We start from the raw sequence: 17,164 nt of genomic DNA, 5'->3' as shown, positions 1-17,164 counted from the left end.
TCTACTCACGTGTTCAGCGTCCCAATGAAAGTATTGCTGATTTTATGGTAGCAATTAGGCATTTATCAAGCACATGTAACTTCAAAGCCTTTCTTAAGGATGCACTCAGGGATAAATTAATATCTGGAATCCACAATGAGGCAATTAGGCAAAAACTTCTCAGTGATGAACAAGATTTGGATTCAACTTTTTCATTAGCACTAACCTTAGAGCAAGCAGAAAAACAAACTAGTCTTTTTGTAGGTTCAGGGAACCATGTTCATGATTTAAATAAAATGAGTCTAGGTCCACGTAAAGTAGGCCTAAGTGCCAAGCATGGAGTTAAATCAGCTAAGTTTTCAAGGTCACCTGCTGAGGTAGGCCTAGTTGGCCAATTTCATAAGCTCAAATGCTATCGTTGTGCGAAAGAGCACAAGGCTCATGAATGTCCTTATATCAATTTTAAATGTAATATATGTAAAAAAATTGGACACCTTGGTAAGGTGTGTAGGTCAAAGGATGTGTCTGATAGTAGGCCTAGGACTAACAAAAAAGTGTTTAAGGTTCACAATGTTGAAGAGACATCGGAAGTTTTACAGGACTTATGTCTGTATAGTGTAGGCCTTGGAGATGGAAAAGCGGGTTATGAAGTAGGGTTGATGATTGAAAACCATAATGTGACCATGGAGCTCGATACAGGCAGCGCCCTTACGGTCTGCCCCTTTGAGTCGTATCGGAAATATTTTTCACATCTGGCTTTAAAGCCTTGTTATGTAAAACTACTTTACCTATTCAGGAAATGAAGTAAGTGTGTTGGGACAGATTTTGGTTAGAGTAAAAGCGGCCAACCAAATTTATCAGGACTTGCCGTTAGTTATTGTAGAGTTAGGCCAAACGGGTCAACCAATGTTGCTAGGTAGAAACTGGCTTGAACATGTAACCTTAGACTGGAAGTCTATATTTTCTCAAGATAAAACTGTAAACCGCTCCGACGAGCACGTTTTTAATAGGCCTAGCCTAAACTCTATTGACAAGTTACCTAACCTAACTTCACTTCAATCAGCTGACTCGGTTCAGCCTAGGGCCAAGGAAGATGTTAAGCATTTAAGGCAAAAGTTTTCTTCTGTGTTTGAAGGAAAATTAGGTTCAATCAAGGGTGTGAAGACACATATAATTTTGAAAGATGGAGCTGTACCGAAGTTCTGCAAATTTCGTCCAGTGCCGTTCGCTCTTCGCAAACAAGTGGAAGAGGAAATAGACAAGATGGTGGATGATGGAATTGCTTATCCTGTTTTGAGTTCCGACTGGGCAACCCCACTGGTTGTTGTGCCTAAGCCTACAGGAGTTAGGCTATGCGGGGACTTTAAGGTAACGTTAAACCAAGTTATCCAAACTGAACACTATCCTTTACCTCAACCCGAGGATATTTTTGCTTCATTATCTGGTTGTTCTGTGTTCTCTGTTATTGATTTACAGACAGCCTATCTTCAACTGGAGGTCGCTGAGGATTCACAGGAGTTGTTAACCTTGGCAACACATAAAGGATTATTTCGTCTTACTCGTTTGCCATATGGCCTATCCAGTGCACCTGCTTTGTTTCAGGCAGCTATTGATGAGATAATTAAAAATCTTCCCGGTACGGTAGCGTACCTTGATGATGTCTTGATTGGCGGACATTCATACCCTGAAGCAGTGTCTAGGTTGGAGCAAGTTCTTCAACGCTTCCAAGAATATGGAGTGAAGGTTAACGATAGTAAATGCAAATTCAAGTCTAGCAAGGTGTGTAATCAGATGTCGCCATGTTTTCTTATCCTTAATCTTGGTAGTTACTACATCAAGGATCAAGGGTTAAAAAAAAAAAAAAAAAAAAAAAAAAGGAATTTGTTGTATCGAGGTTCGTTATATCAAGGTTAGACTGTAGTACTCACTGGTGCGGACGTTAATCCACACCATGCAGTGTCGCATCCACTGTTCATGTTTATAAATATCCACAACTTGTGACCTCCTAGTAGCTGGATTACAGGACAACGCCACCATCCCAGTCAACCGGGGAGTCAGAGCTTGGAAAAGAGCTCTTATCCACCTAAATATGTCGTTGTGAAAAGGAATGCTAAGTGGATGATCAGAAATAAATATGGGTTATTTAAGGCTGAAATATCGGTGTTATGTTTTGTTATCTTTTACAGTGTAGGTATCTATTAGCCTCTGGTCTCCAATTAACAGATAAGCTGGCTTACCTCTATCCCTTTTCAAAGGATTCCTTCTTTAGTTATCTTTCACAGTAGGCTACTCTCATCCCCTTTTGTTAGTTGGTCAAATATACAAACAAAAACACAAGTAAACATTAAAATTATAAAGATATCATTGAATCAGTGATGTAAAGTACCTTTGTGTTTGCTCAAAATTTTCTTCTTTCGTTGGAGTGGCTCATACTTTGGGAGATTTGCCCGTATAGCATCCGCTTGTTTCAACAGTTTCTCATCAAATTCGTTACAAAGTGCATTCTGCTTTTCGGTCCCTTGGACGATTTTCAAATCCTCTGAGTAGCTGAAACACATAAAAAAAACATTAGAGACAATATTAAAGAAAACAAACACATTGAAATATAACCTATCCTGATGCCCTTGATATTTAACAACAGTTGGAAATGTTGGAACTCCGTTGGCCAGTCATATTAGCTACGTTTTTGAGATAAAAAGCACATAATGTTTTGACATCAGCTGTCTCTGCCGTGTTTCGAGTAACAAGTAGGCCTAGCATTCCACCACTTAATCTGCCTATCATTACGGTTTCTTCGCCCTGTTCAGAATTATTTTAGCTACACGATAAAACCAAAGCCTTTACTGTCATTTGGCATAACAATGCAATAGACATGGTCAATATATAAACACTATATGATAACAAAGGGTTAAACACAGTAACACAGTAAAGAATAAGTTAATCTAGGCTAATATCACACTCACAGATATTTAAAAGGCAAAAATCAATAAGTAGACTATAGGCTAAGTGTAATATGTTCAGTATACAGGATGGTAAAAAAGTCCCTGGACAGTTAAATATTTTAAAAAATAAAGCAGATAGAGCAACAATACTTGGTACAAAGTTACAGGGCATAAAACTCTATTTAAACACATATCCAGTGATCCAATAACTCTTCAGGGGAACGGCCCACAAGGAGTCGGAAGAAAATCTTAAATGGAAGCATAGGTCAATATGCACATCAAATTAAAGGTCTCTTTTAGTAGAATACAATGCCACAAACCGCACTTCAAAAGGTTGATCCTGCGCAAAATGACAGTTCTTCAAAGATTCATTTAAAATACATTACTATTATACGCTTACTCCTCAGGGGGCACAGCCCTAGGAATCGGAAGAAAATTGTTAACGTAAGCATAGGTCGATATGCACATCAAATTAAAGGTCTTCACTAGTAGATTACGATGCCGTAAATTCAAGCTTAAAAGAATGCCTGAGTAAAAAATGGCAGTCGTTCAAAGATTCAAAATGGCGGATTCAAGAAATCTTTGAACATCTGCCATTTTGCACAGGATCAACCTTTTGAAGTGCGGTTTGCGGCATTGTATTCTACTAAAGAAGACCTTTAATTTGATGTGCATATTGACCTATGCTTCCATTAAAGATTTTCTTCCGACTCCTTGTGGGCCGTCCCCCTGAAGAGTTATTGGATCACTGAATATTTTGTACCAAGTATTGTTGCTCTATCTGCATTATTTTTTAAAATATTTAACTGTCCAGGGACTTTTTTACCACCCTGTATAGTGGAATATAATATATCGTTATAGTGGAATGTAACGATTAAAACTCGAAGCATTTACATCAAAATACCATTTAATCTCATAGAATCGAATGTTCAACTTTTTAGATATAATACTTAAAAAAATCAAACTCGGGCAACACGCTTGACTCAGAATGCAATGCATTGAACAACTTTAAACTAATTATGGAGTGGTTGACACCTTCACTTAGACTATGGGACAGAATTTCAAGAAAAGAGTTGGACCTAGGGTAATCAAAACGAAAATCTTTTCAACAGCCAAGTCCCTAAATTTTGATATAACATCAAGTAAACATATATAGGGTAAGTAAGAGGAACCGGACATATTTCAAACGGATAGTATATAATAGGTTCAACAGTTATTGTCACGAGGGGGAGGGGTGTCATTCATTGGCAAAATGGCGAGCCAATCACATCTTATACACAATTAGACATTTTCCAGCCAAAATAAAATTCTCAGGTAGATTAACAATTTAAGAAAAACGGGACCTACACTAAAAAGAAGCCACTTGTCCAACAAATAACTGCTAGGACGCTGTAGATGTAAGAGGCATGACAAGCTTTGATTTGTAAGAGTTGATATGCTCCAGCATTTTTTTTTGAGGTCACAGGTGAGGCAGCAACGTTTGATAAACAATACCTAGGTATTTTCAACAAGATCCACTGCACCCACTGCTTAGGATTCAATGGCCGTAGCAATAGCAAGTATTAGGTTTCTACGAAGGGTTATTTCACGCTTTTATGATATTCTGTGGCTATAAGGTCACCAGATTTGGAGGTGTGAGAATTTTTTCTTTTGGGTGTTCTCAAATTTAGAGTCTACACTCACGAACCCCGAACCATGATGGATCTCACAGACGCAATTAACCAGAAAGTGACGACAATTAATGGGGGTTATGAAATTCTGAGACTTGTAATGGAAGAATTCCAGAAAATGATGGAAACCAGCATGAATGAAAGTTGACTCCACCTGACAGACATTGTTATCTATGGAGTAAATAGTTAGTTTTTTTCTTAAATGGTAAGAGTTAGCGAATATGTTAGTGTAATAAAAGTTATCATTGACACATACACAAATTAGTACAGTAGGCCTAATACTTATTTGAAAAACGTCCAGTTTTTTCAGCCCCTTTAGCCTGTATACAGATTAATAACAGTCAAAATCTTGGTTTTGATCAACATAGGTGTACAATGTGCTTTAAGTGTGATCTGATTACTATTGTAAGAGCCTTTTTTCTCGAATAACAAAACATCACTGGTATTACCACTGTTGTCCAGAGAATCAGATATTAGCTTCACAGTGATTGAAAAACTTTAAAATAGGCTACACAGATATATTTCTCAGAAACAACATTTTTTTACCTATTCACAAAATAAATAACTCTTGACAGTTTTGAACAAACTAAATCAATATTAGCTAACTAGGAAAGACTGCTATCACGGCCTCCTTTAACTACAGGCCGCGGCGTTCGAAGTGGCAACACCGCATGGGATCGCTGGATGGCTACGCTACGCCAGTGAACGCTAGCGCTATGGAGGATTAGAGCAAGCACGCAAATTATCTATTAAACTAGATGTTTTATATCTGACAACACTGATGTGTAGGAAACTAAGGAAAGAATTATATGAGGCTTTAGTGTCAATACAAGAATATAATACAATATTTATTAAAACCTTTTACGGTACATTGATTATAAGCATTAGGCCTATAATTGTAGTTTTCTTTCGTTTCTTCTACGTATTTACCCTATGATTTATTGTTCGTTAAACACATAAAATTGAAATCCCATTTACAAAGTTATTTACTTACAGCTTCTATGTAAGCTATTGTTTTATCAATTATTGAATGATGATGTTTACTATACAAAAGTAAAAATTAACAAAAGCAATAAATAACATTATTTTATTCAAAAGAGGATTGACATTTTTCTATGGTTACAGTGGCTATTATTGTTTTTTTTACTTTTGTGTAGGTAGTTATTTAACAAAATATTGCTCATTCTGAAAATCATTTTTGACACTATTTCCTTTAAATTTACTCCACAAATACAAACAGTTTCAGCTATTTCTGAAATATCGATACCTGACATTAAAACCACTGTCACTAAAAACCAGCCAACACAGAAGAACAACTTAACGCTAATTATACATGTGGTCGCTAATTTTAGTTATTCGCTAATTCCACCTAATTCAATCAAGATGGTGGTCGCCACGCCGCTAATGGTTGATGCGCTTAGTTTAAGCATTGTCTGTGTTTAAAGTTTCCGCTAGCCCCGCCTTCTGATAGTCTGTTGCAAGAATATTGTCAATGGATTAGTTATTGGTTAATGGTGGCATAATAACAGAATTAAGTAATATTTTTATTTCTCATAATAGGCCTACTACATAATAACGTGTAAATAAAACACATACTTAAAATTCATTATAAACTACAGCAAAATTATTAAAACCAAAGGGAAAAGGCATTTATGTTTTAAGCTACGGTATTTAATTATAAAGACTTTAAGCCGTGCAGTGTGCACCGTGTACGTGTGAACTTGTTGGTTGGATTGTTGTAAATAGTTAACCTGTCTTCAAAATGTATTCAATGCTGTGCTGTTGGCTATAATAATATTACTTATTACGGGAAAATATAAGGAACACAGGTAGAGCTTTCTGCTATAACTGAACTTCTGTACTGGTTGGGAATGTAGGTATATTAAAAATAGCAATATTTGATACAAAAGTAATATTTTTGAGGATATCCAAAAGGTATAACCTCAGGCTTGAAATAATTTAGTTGGCCTACATTATTTATTAATTAGCTATTCGATACTACGCTCTCAGCTTGCATGGCAGCGCTACTTGCTGCACCGCGACATAAAACTGAGATTTGGTCGCTCTGTTCAACCCAAAATTGTAACAAAACTAAGCATGATATAAAAGAAAAGTTAAATACAAACAGTAAAGTATATTTAATTATCTACAACTTTCTCACAGACGAAACTTCTCTGACGAACAAACAAAAATTTTAGTAGGCGACTAACTTTTTCACTTTACTTTTCCTAACTTTTTCTAATGTGTTAATTTAAAATATATTTATATATACTACCAAATGAAATCTTGATTTTCAAAACCATACCATTGACATGAAGAGTTTATACACTAGCTCTGTACCAAATTTCAAAATTTTATCTCAATTGTAAGGGTGTAAAAATGCAGTATATTTAAACTGCGACCACTAGTTCCGTACTACCGTAATGGTGAAACGGTCGGGAGTTAATGCTAAGTGTGACGTTGCCAATTCTCACTAGCCGCGGCCTATAGTTAAAGGAGGCCGTGCTACTATCAATCAATACACCCACAACTTTTGTAGGCGTATCCTCTTAAAAAAAAAAACTATAGCCTACCTGAGCCTAGACCTTTGCTTTTGGCACACCTATTGCAAACTAGGTGTTGAGTCTTAAAGGACATTGTAGCACTAAACCAATCACCAGCTTCTTTCATCGTCTGTTTTACAGAGCCAGTTTTGGTGGACCAAATTTACTGGCCATCAAGAAGCCATGCTTTAGCAGTTTCATGGAAAACAGACAGTTTACATGTCATAAAACCTTACACGAGATCATTGAATATCTTCAGAGCCCTAATCTGAAACAGTTTTGTGTTTTGGACAGCCTGAAGTACCATTAAGGTACGAGGAGCTGGTCTCTGTTACGAAGGTTGTGGGATTCCCTTGTTGTGAGGTGGTGCAGGTTATTCCTCACATAACAGAGTCCAAACACATTACATGACCATACAGTTTTTCTCTAAAAATGTTTCTAGCATATGCCTCAGGCCTACTGGTTGTATTATTGGGGGAGCAAGGTGGTCTAGTGGTTAGAGCGCAGGACTCTGGTTCCTGGGGTCCTGGGTTCAAATCCCGCCTAATCACCAATGGATTTTATCTAAGTGATAATGCCGTAACCCCTAGGTCTAGCCTGAAGAAATGTGAAAAACAATTCCGGGTTTGTGCCTACAACCTAGGATTGAACTTTTTTTACTGGTACAGTAGTATTATTTGCTTAACACGTTCGTTACAGTTGCGTAATAGTCGGCTGCTGCTAGGAACAGGAACGGTCAATGCACTGAGTGCAGGAAAATTGTTTAATTCTTTTCTATACAACATAAGAGCTACAGTATATCATGTTGGCCTACTGCATTTCAATGTTTGTGGACAAATTTATACATAAAATAAACCAGTAGCTGCACTGGGTAAAGTTGATAATAAATCCTCAGTAGTGCCAAATTTAGGGAAAAGCTGGAACTAAAGACCTGGAAAAAATAATGCTCATAAAACAAGCACTATTATGTGATTCTGAAAGTCGCGTTGGTAGTGAGTTTTGATCCAAGGAAGACGGTGGGTTCAATATTAAAAAACTAAGATTTGAACCTGCTTTACATAACTGTAGTTTTTACAGTCAAGAAGATGAGTTTAAGAACACAGAGCTATAAGCTTCCTTTTTTTGACAAAATTATCAAGTTAAATGAATATGTCAAAGGGGAAAATATAACTAGGCCTACAAAATAAATATATCCTTGAGAAAACACTTACTTTGACCCTGGAGTGTAAAACAATTCAGCAGGAGATGTCCTGGTCCAAATCTTTTTCTCTTCCTCCAGCAGAGCAGCATAATCAGGTTTTTTCTCAGGTGTTTTCTTCTTTTCCAGTCTCCGACGGATGTTTCTATAACGTAGAGAGATCTTTAGTTCACTGAAATTGTATATTATCAGAGGTACAACTCAAAAAGAGCTCACCCATCTGTCAAGTTCACTCGAGCCATTCACCTTGTATTTTATATATACATACCCTGATCTACGGATTGTGGCGAAGACATCGAAGGTAAAAGGTAGAATATAAATATAGGTCTTGTACACCGTTCTATGCCAAAGTCAGCAGACATTCTCGTAGTTACGCATCACCCTGACTGAGATGGGATTCAAAACTCTGGACCAATGGTGTAATCTCCCCGTGGCTTGGATTCGACACCTTAACCAAGTGTCCATTGATCAGGCCTAACAAGTTGGTACACCCAACGCTTGGGTGTAGGAATTCCATGTTAAACTCCCTGTTTCATTACGGTACATATCTGGACGATTTTCAACTCATCGTTGTTGAGTTATTTTCGCATATAGTCATATTGAAAGACCTAAATGAAAGATTAGTTACGACATCTGATGCATATGCAATGAAACTGCCAGTTGTACAGAAGTGGTAAAATATAACACTGAGTTTCCATAGCCTAACACTCAGGTTTTCAATTAGGCCTACAGTTACCGTTTAGGTTTTAATGTCCAGGTGTCTGAAAGAAACTTTTAGGTCAACTTGGTCAATCATTGGACTGGGCCTATTCAATCGTCTAAATAATAAATTAACATTTTTAAAATACTGAGAGATGTTTTACAGGCCAAGGCACCATTCAGTAGCTTAATTTTTGTTGCCTATAAGTTAGGTACCTCTAGTTCTTAAATAAAGTCATTCAGCAAACTGATTCAACCAAAGCCACCACTTGTCAATGAACCTCGTAACTTACAGTACAAATTTAACATAGGTACTTCATTTTCTTTTAACAATCATAAGCCTTAATTCTGTTTTAGTGACAAAAGCCTCGTTCACACGGGGCAAGTTTACACGCTACTCGCCGGCGTGTAAGAAGCCGGCGAGTTGGCGAGTGTGCTTGTATTCATTCACACGGAGCTTGTCCACTAGCCAACTCGCCGGCGTGTAGAAAGACGCCGGCGAGTCGGCAAGTGTGCTTGTAGTCGTTCACACGATGCTTTTTCCACTTGCTCAGTAGCTGGCTTGAACCAAATCCTCCACCATCTTTGAATAACACGCGCACAAGCAACTGTGTTCACACTGGGCTACTTTACACGCCTACTCGCTCAAAAGCTGGCGAGTTGGCGTGTAAGTAGCGGCAGCATCAACTTTTTCCAGAGCTTTTTTACAAGCAGCTTTTGAGCGAGTACATCGTTCACACTGAGCTATTTTACTAGCTGCGTGTAAAAAAGCCGGCGTGTAGCTTGTAAACTCGCCCCGTGTGAACGACTTTACTAGCCTTTTATATTAAGGCTATCTTCCATTAGCCTAACCAAAATAGGTAGCCTAATTATATTTGATTATAAATCTTTTAAAAAGTGATACAGTCCTAGCCTTGATCTTATAAATATGGTCCTCAAAATGCACCATTTATGACTTAGTAGGCCTACAGGAACGCATATATAGGTTATTGTCATTAACGTCAAAAAGACCTTGGTTATTAACCACTCAAAACAATTATGAGTTAGGCCTAGGTCTAGTGGTACGACTTTGCTAGCCTTTTATATTAAAGCTATCTTCCATTAGCCTAACCAAAATAGGTAGCCTAATTATATTTGATTATAAATCTTTTAAAAAGTGATACAGTCCTAGCCTTGATCTTATAAATATGGTCCTCAAAATGCACCATTTATGACTTAGTAGGCCTACAGGAACGCATATATAGATTATTGTCATTAACGTCAAAAAGACCTTGGTTATTAACCACTCAAAACAATTATGAGTTAGGCCTAGGTCTAGTGGTAGGAAATGGATCTAGGTTAAATTAGCATCTTGGTAGCCTAATGATAGGTACCCTAAGTTATTACTTACCTTTTGCCATTAGTCCTGCGTTTGTAATCTGGGGTAGTTGTTCTACATGTGTCCCTCGAAGATCGGCTATTAGTATGGCTTTGTCTAGGCCTACCTCTACACTTTGATGGTAGAGGCCTATGGAGCTTTCTATTTCTTGAAACTGTCCTTTTAATTGTTGAACTTCGATTTTGTGTGCGATAGGCAGGTCGTCTTGCTATAGGTCTACGCTTTGGAGGTAAATCATCTCGTTTTCTTATGGGGTTCCTTGATGGTGATCTTGAAGCATAATATTTTGAACTTGTGGGAGAAGCTTCCCTACGAGAGGAAATTGAGTAGTGGGCCTTATCATTTCTTGGAGAGAGACTTCGAGAAAAGCTTGATTGGTGAGGATATTCTCTTTGAGGGGGCAAGATTGGGAAGTTAAGATCATTTTTCTTATCACTGTTCATGCCAATGTGTTCTAAATCGGTGGGTAGGACTACTTCTTTCTTCATTTCTTGAAAGCTATGATTAGGCCTAGATGTATTTGATATGTATCGATTTTCAACTGGGGGTGGATAACTTTTATACAGGGGAGGATGTAGATCAGCCGGTTTTTCTGATGAATACCCATGTGCGCCTGCGCCAGGATGGATATGAATATTTACATTCTGATAAAGTGTTGGTTCACTCAGATCTTGTCCTTGATAATATGGTGGTCCATAATTGAAGATAGGGCCTTTCAAATTTTCTCGTGATCCATAACTATTTGGGCCCGAGTTTGAAAACTCGTTCTGGTTATAATTATTTAGGCCTATTGTCGGAGCGAATGAAGGTAACCTATCACAGGTGGGATTATTAATGACTGGGGCTCGATACAAATGTGGTGGACAATTAGGCCTATAAGAATTACTATTATTTGGCACATCATGGTGAACAATTTGAATTTGTTGCAGGCCTACTATGTTATTCCCACAAGTGTTGGAATCAGAGATTGGTCTAAACATGGGCCTATAGTCATTATTGCAGATTTGACTTTGATTATTGAAATGTAAATAGTTGGGGTACGTATGAGATTCGTTATTCCAACGATTTGGATCCATTGAAGAGAGTATGCCTAGGCCTAGGCACTAAAGCTCTGTTTCAAAATCCTAACCTCTATTGGATCCAAACTACTAGCAATGGATGAACGCCCGTGCATATTTTATCCTTTGTTAACCAAGTAATAAGTATTCACTAACAATAATTTGGCAACAATACTTGGCCACAATTAACAAACCACTGCAACTAGGCTATGAAATAATTTAACAAATTGTATAAATTTTAACGATCAATTCAACACGATGCCCACTGCCTAGTCCAGTAGTCCAGTCCCAGTGTCCATGTCCAATTCAATTCAATTGTCCAATGCGAATGCGATGCAAATGCGCCAGTCGGCTCGGCAGTCTCAGTCAGTCAGTCTCAGTCAACCCAGTGTTCGTTTCGTTCAGTTCAGATCCATACAGTGTTCCAGTTCCAATCCATACTCCACTTACTACTCCAGTTCCAGTGTTCGTCGTTCATAGTAGTACGTTTTCTGTGTTCACGTTCACCACCAAGACCAAGACCTAAACCTTGCCTTGTCTCAATCTTTCAGTCTCAGTCCCCTCTCAGTCATCTTCCGGTTCCTCAGTTCTCTCCTCAGTCTCAGTCCTCAGTCGATCAGTCAGACCCATCGATATTGATATACAGTATAAATCGCGCGCTGTGAGGTGGCAGTGGCTGTGTATCTGGCCGTGCTGCCTTTAACGGGAACGAGCCGAGGCGCCACCACGTCAATCCGCCACCAAAAAGAAGAAGTTTGAGGTGGCGGGTTGACTTGGTGGCTCGTTGGCGGGGTGGCATATTGACTTGTGCGTAAACGACAACCCACCAACTCGGATAAATGTGCGGTGGCGGGTTGTCGTGGTGGCTAGTTGTCATGGTGGTGCATAGACGTGTTCATACACGTCAACCAGCCATCTCTTTAGTGTGGTGGCGGGTTGACGTGGTGGCTGGTAGACATCTACGTGCGAGGTGGCGGGTTGACGTAACCGGACATTGAGCGTACACGACAACCCGCCACTTCGTAAAAGACTGGTGGAGGGTTGACGTAGTGGCACGTTGTCGTTTACGTGCGAGGTGGTGGGTTGACGACATCGAACATTTAGCGTACACGACAACCCGCCACATTAGTTGGCAAAAGCGGCCGTTGTTTTTATGGCTACTATCAGCCAGTGTCCTACAGCTTGTCTATTGTCCAACCACATGTTTCACTTTCACTGCTTGCTACCTTTGCTCATCCACCCTCTGCGCCTCAGCTGATCTCAGTTCGTCACCATCACGTTTCCACTGTGCTAATTTTCTACACACCGTAAAATATGATATAGAAATGCGAATCACTATTTCACCGAAACATTTTATAGTGCACAAAAACTTTATTAATAAAACACATGACATTATAGTCATTTATATAGAACATATGGCTATTTAGGCTCAATGATATAACCATTATCCCGAATTTGTTTGTAGTAAAATTGAACCAGAAATAAATAATGTAAAAAAACGTAACGAAATATTTATTACACACCTCCTAACATTTTTAAGCATCTACACAGTTAATTCAAACGTCCATCAACAAAATGTAATAAATCTATTTCATTGCCAAAAGTGTTGCGTATGTCTGAGAAGGCTTTTTAAATAATAGTGGACCTATTTTATTGAGAAAGTTAAATTTACGTTGGGTTTGAAAATTCCCTGGGCTGGTTCAAAACTCTTGTTATACTTTCCAGATCAATATTATTTGTTATTCTAATAAAAACATTAACTCAACATAAGAGCACATTTTTTCCAGCATGAATCATGCTCCGAAACCAGTAACTATTGTATGATTCGATTACAAAGTTTGCACAAGGCCCGATCTCAAAGAGCTTCGCTCAATCAACTCAAACATAACCTGCAGATATGCAGTTCAGTAGTGGCGAACCCAGAAAGAGACATCACTTTAGGCACGTTTTCCCCATAAGAATAACATGGTGAGCTTTTTTTGACCACTTTTTTAAAAATCCAGCTCTTGGCCTATACAAGCCTATATAAATGTTCAATACCATTGTATAACACTATTACTATTTCAAATCCACATCCATTCTCATATATATTCTCAAAATCGAGCGAGGTTTGTACGCGAACTCGGGCGCGCTCCCCCATATAAAATGCATGCTACCCATATAAAATAATGTTAAATTTTTTTCTTACTTTTTGATTTTTTTATGTTGTAATATTGTTTATAATCAAAAGTTGACACCCACTACGTTTGCCAGAATTTCAACCGTTTTGCCGTATCTCAAGCCGTTTTCGAGATATAAGCGTTTTTAGATAGTTTTATGGACTTAGACGATTTTTCATGGTAAATTTTATTTGTACCCATATAAAATAATGTTAAATTTTTTTCTTACTTTTTGATTTTTTTATGTTGTAATATTGTTTATAATCAAAAGTTGACACCCACTACGTTTGCCAGAATTTCAACCGTTTTGCCGTATCTCAAGCCGTTTTCGAGATATAAGCGTTTTTAGATAGTTTTACGGACTTAGACGATTTTTCATGGTAAATTTTATTTGTACCCATATAAAATAATGTTAAATTTTTTTCTTACTTTTTGATTTTTTTATGTTGTAATATTGTTTATAATCAAAAGTTGACACCCACTACGTTTGCCAGAATTTCAACCGTTTTGCCGTATCTCAAGCCGTTTTCGAGATATAAGCGTTTTTAGATAGTTTTACGGACTTAGACGATTTTTCATGGTAAATTTTATTTTTACCCATATAAAATAATGTTAAATTTTTTTCTTACTTTTTGATTTTTTTATGTTGTAATATTGTTTATAATCAAAAGTTGACACCCACTACGTTTGCCAGAATTTCAACCGTTTTGCCGTATCTCAAGCCGTTTTCGAGATATAAGCGTTTTTAGATAGTTTTACGGACTTAGACGATTTTTCATGGTAAATTTTATTTGTACTCATATAAAATAATGTTAAATTTTTTTCTTACTTTTTGATTTTTTTATGTTGTAATATTGTTTATAATCAAAAGTTGACACCCACTACGTTTGCCAGAATTTCAACCGTTTTGCCGTATCTCAAGCCGTTTTCGAGATATAAGCGTTTTTGGATAGTTTTATGGACTTAGACGATTTTTCATGGTAAATTTTATTTGTACCCATATAAAATAATGTTAAATTTTTTTCTTACTTTTTGATTTTTTTATGTTGTAATATTGTTTATAATCAAAAGTTGACACCCACTACGTTTGCCAGAATTTCAACCGTTTTGCCGTATCTCAAGCCGTTTTCGAGATATAAGCGTTTTTAGACAGTTTTACGGGCACTGTCACAAGGGCCAAGTGAAGCGGTCACGAGACTGGGGAATCCTCAGGTGGTGACGTCACCGGGGACGAGTCTATATATAGAAGTGGCATCCGGGTGATATTTCATTCTCGAGCGTGATGCCGACCTGTCAACACTGCTCCGCCTCGCTGTCCAAGAAGAGCAATTTGGTCCGCCACTACAAGCTAGTACATCAAATGAAGGTGAAACTGTGCAAGGTATGTGATTTAATCTGTGATGATAATGTGGTTCTAAAATCGCATATATTACAAAGTCATAAGAATTGTAATTTTTGTAAGAAAAATGTGGTTGGTCATTTTAAAAGACACGTCAATTCTTGCAATAATTGTCCATATACAATGATTGAATTTGTTGGTGAATCGATTAGAACTGAACTTAAAAATACTCTTCAGTCTTGTCCTCTGCCAATAAAATGGACTTTAGTAAGGAGAATTAAATTTATAAAATATTCAATGGATCAAAGTGGACAATTAGTTAATGAAAAAGAATGTATTGCAGATTTTAGAAGCCTTACTACCTTAACTATTGAGAAAAGAGATTTAAAGCCTCAAATTGAAAATGCACTTTTAAAGATTGATGCTTCCATACACAAATACCAAGCCCAAGGCAGTGGATGGATATATGACCATACTAAGTATTGGCAGTTGCACGTTTACAAATATAAGCCCTTAACTCCAAAGTCATATATTCCCACACCAGAGAGTATTAAATCGAAACATGCAGTTTTAAATATAAAAAATGATGATAATAAATGTTTTCTTTGGTCGGTATTAGCAGCTTTATACCCAAGGAACTCTAATGAAAATGCTAATAGAGTCTCCAGCTATGCACCCTACATAGGTCATCTGAATATGACAAACATAAAGTATCCTGTGAAAATATCTGATATAGATAAATTTGAAAGACAAAATAATATAAGCGTTAATGTATTTGGGGTTGAAGATGATAAATGTATATATCCATTAAGAACAACCAAACTAAATAGTAATACTCACATCGATTTATTATTATTACAAGAAGGTCGTAAATCACATTACTGTTTAATTCGTGATTTTAATAGGTTAATGTTGAGATCTACAAAAGATAACAATAAGAAGTATTTTTGTAAGTTGTGTTTGCAACATTTTTACACTAATGATATATTAGAACGTCACATAACATATTGTAAAAATTTTGATGCTCAACGAGTGGAAATGTCTAAACAAGATACATTACAATTTAAAAATTATAAATATCAACTTAAAGCCCCATTTGTGATTTATGCAGATTTTGAATGCTTTATAAACTCTAACAACCATACTCCATCTGGATTTGCATTTGTTGTAGTGAAAGATTCTAAGATTATTTCTGAAGAGTTATATAGTGGTGCAAATGTTATGGATGTATTTTTCAAAAGGTTATTTGAGACTTATGACTTCATTAAACGTCAAATGTCGATATATATTCCTCTTGTAATGACTCCTGAACAAGAGGCATCTTTCCAAAACTCAACGCATTGTCATATTTGTGAAAAACCCCTATATTTTGATAGGGTGCGAGATCATTGTCATTCATCTGGCCGATACCGTGGAGCTGCCCACAATGATTGTAATTTAAACTATAAAGTAACAAAGAAAATCCCAGTATTCTTCCATAACTTGAAAAATTACGATGGACATTTAATAATGCAACACTTGGGAAAATATGATCGTAAATTAAATTGCATAGCCAAAGATATGGAAAAGTACATTTCATTCTCTGTTGATGATTTAATATTTTTAGATTCCTATAACTTTCTGTCACTTCCATTATATAAATTGGCTTCCAATTTAAATACATTTAGATTCATAGACAATCCTCTACTACAGCGTAAAGGCGTATTTCCCTATGAATATATGACGGGACCAGATAAGTTTGCAGAGTCTCTACCCCCAATTGAAGCATTTTACAGTACTCTAACTAAAGAACATATCTCTCCCATTGAATATGAACATGCTAAAAATGTCTGGACCCATTTTAATATAAATAATTTACAAGAATATCATGATTTATATCTTAAAACAGATGTATTGCTACTGGCTGATGTCTTTGAGACTTTTAGAGACCTGTGTTTAAAGGATTATAAACTTGACCCCGTACATATGTATTCACTTCCTGGATTAACATGGGAGGCCTGTCTTAGAATGACTGGTATAAAATTACAATTATTTCAAGATATTGACATGCATTTGTTCATAGAAAGTGCAATCAGAGGAGGAGTCAGTATGATTTCCACACGTTATGCTAAAGCCAATAATAGATATATGGGTGAACACTATGATCCCAATCAAGAGAGTGTGTATTTAATATATTTAGATTGTAACTCGCTATACTCT

General features: G+C 36.9%; 1 protein-coding gene across 1 annotated transcript in view; it reads right to left on the bottom strand.

Moving 5' to 3' along the window:
• LOC128997918 (ribonuclease 3) overlaps nt 1–11,709 on the bottom strand; it is an 83,925-nt gene extending 72,216 nt beyond the window's left edge. The window contains exons 1-3 of the mRNA XM_054423750.1: nt 10,422–11,709; nt 8,346–8,477; nt 2,366–2,526 (exon numbers count right to left, since the gene is read on the bottom strand). Coding sequence (XP_054279725.1) covers nt 2,366–2,526; nt 8,346–8,477; nt 10,422–11,485 — 1,357 coding nt within the window. The 5' untranslated portion in view covers nt 11,486–11,709. The remainder of the gene's footprint in view (nt 1–2,365; nt 2,527–8,345; nt 8,478–10,421) is intronic.
• Between the last annotated feature and the right edge of the window lie 5,455 nt (nt 11,710–17,164).

This window comes from Macrosteles quadrilineatus, unplaced genomic scaffold, assembly GCF_028750875.1.
Source record: "Macrosteles quadrilineatus isolate MER2022 unplaced genomic scaffold, UCM_ALF_1.0 Scaffold_7__1_contigs__length_78375512, whole genome shotgun sequence".
In the NCBI taxonomy this organism is placed as follows: Eukaryota; Metazoa; Arthropoda; class Insecta; order Hemiptera; family Cicadellidae; genus Macrosteles; species Macrosteles quadrilineatus.
This window is presented reverse-complemented; position numbering and strand designations above follow the sequence as displayed.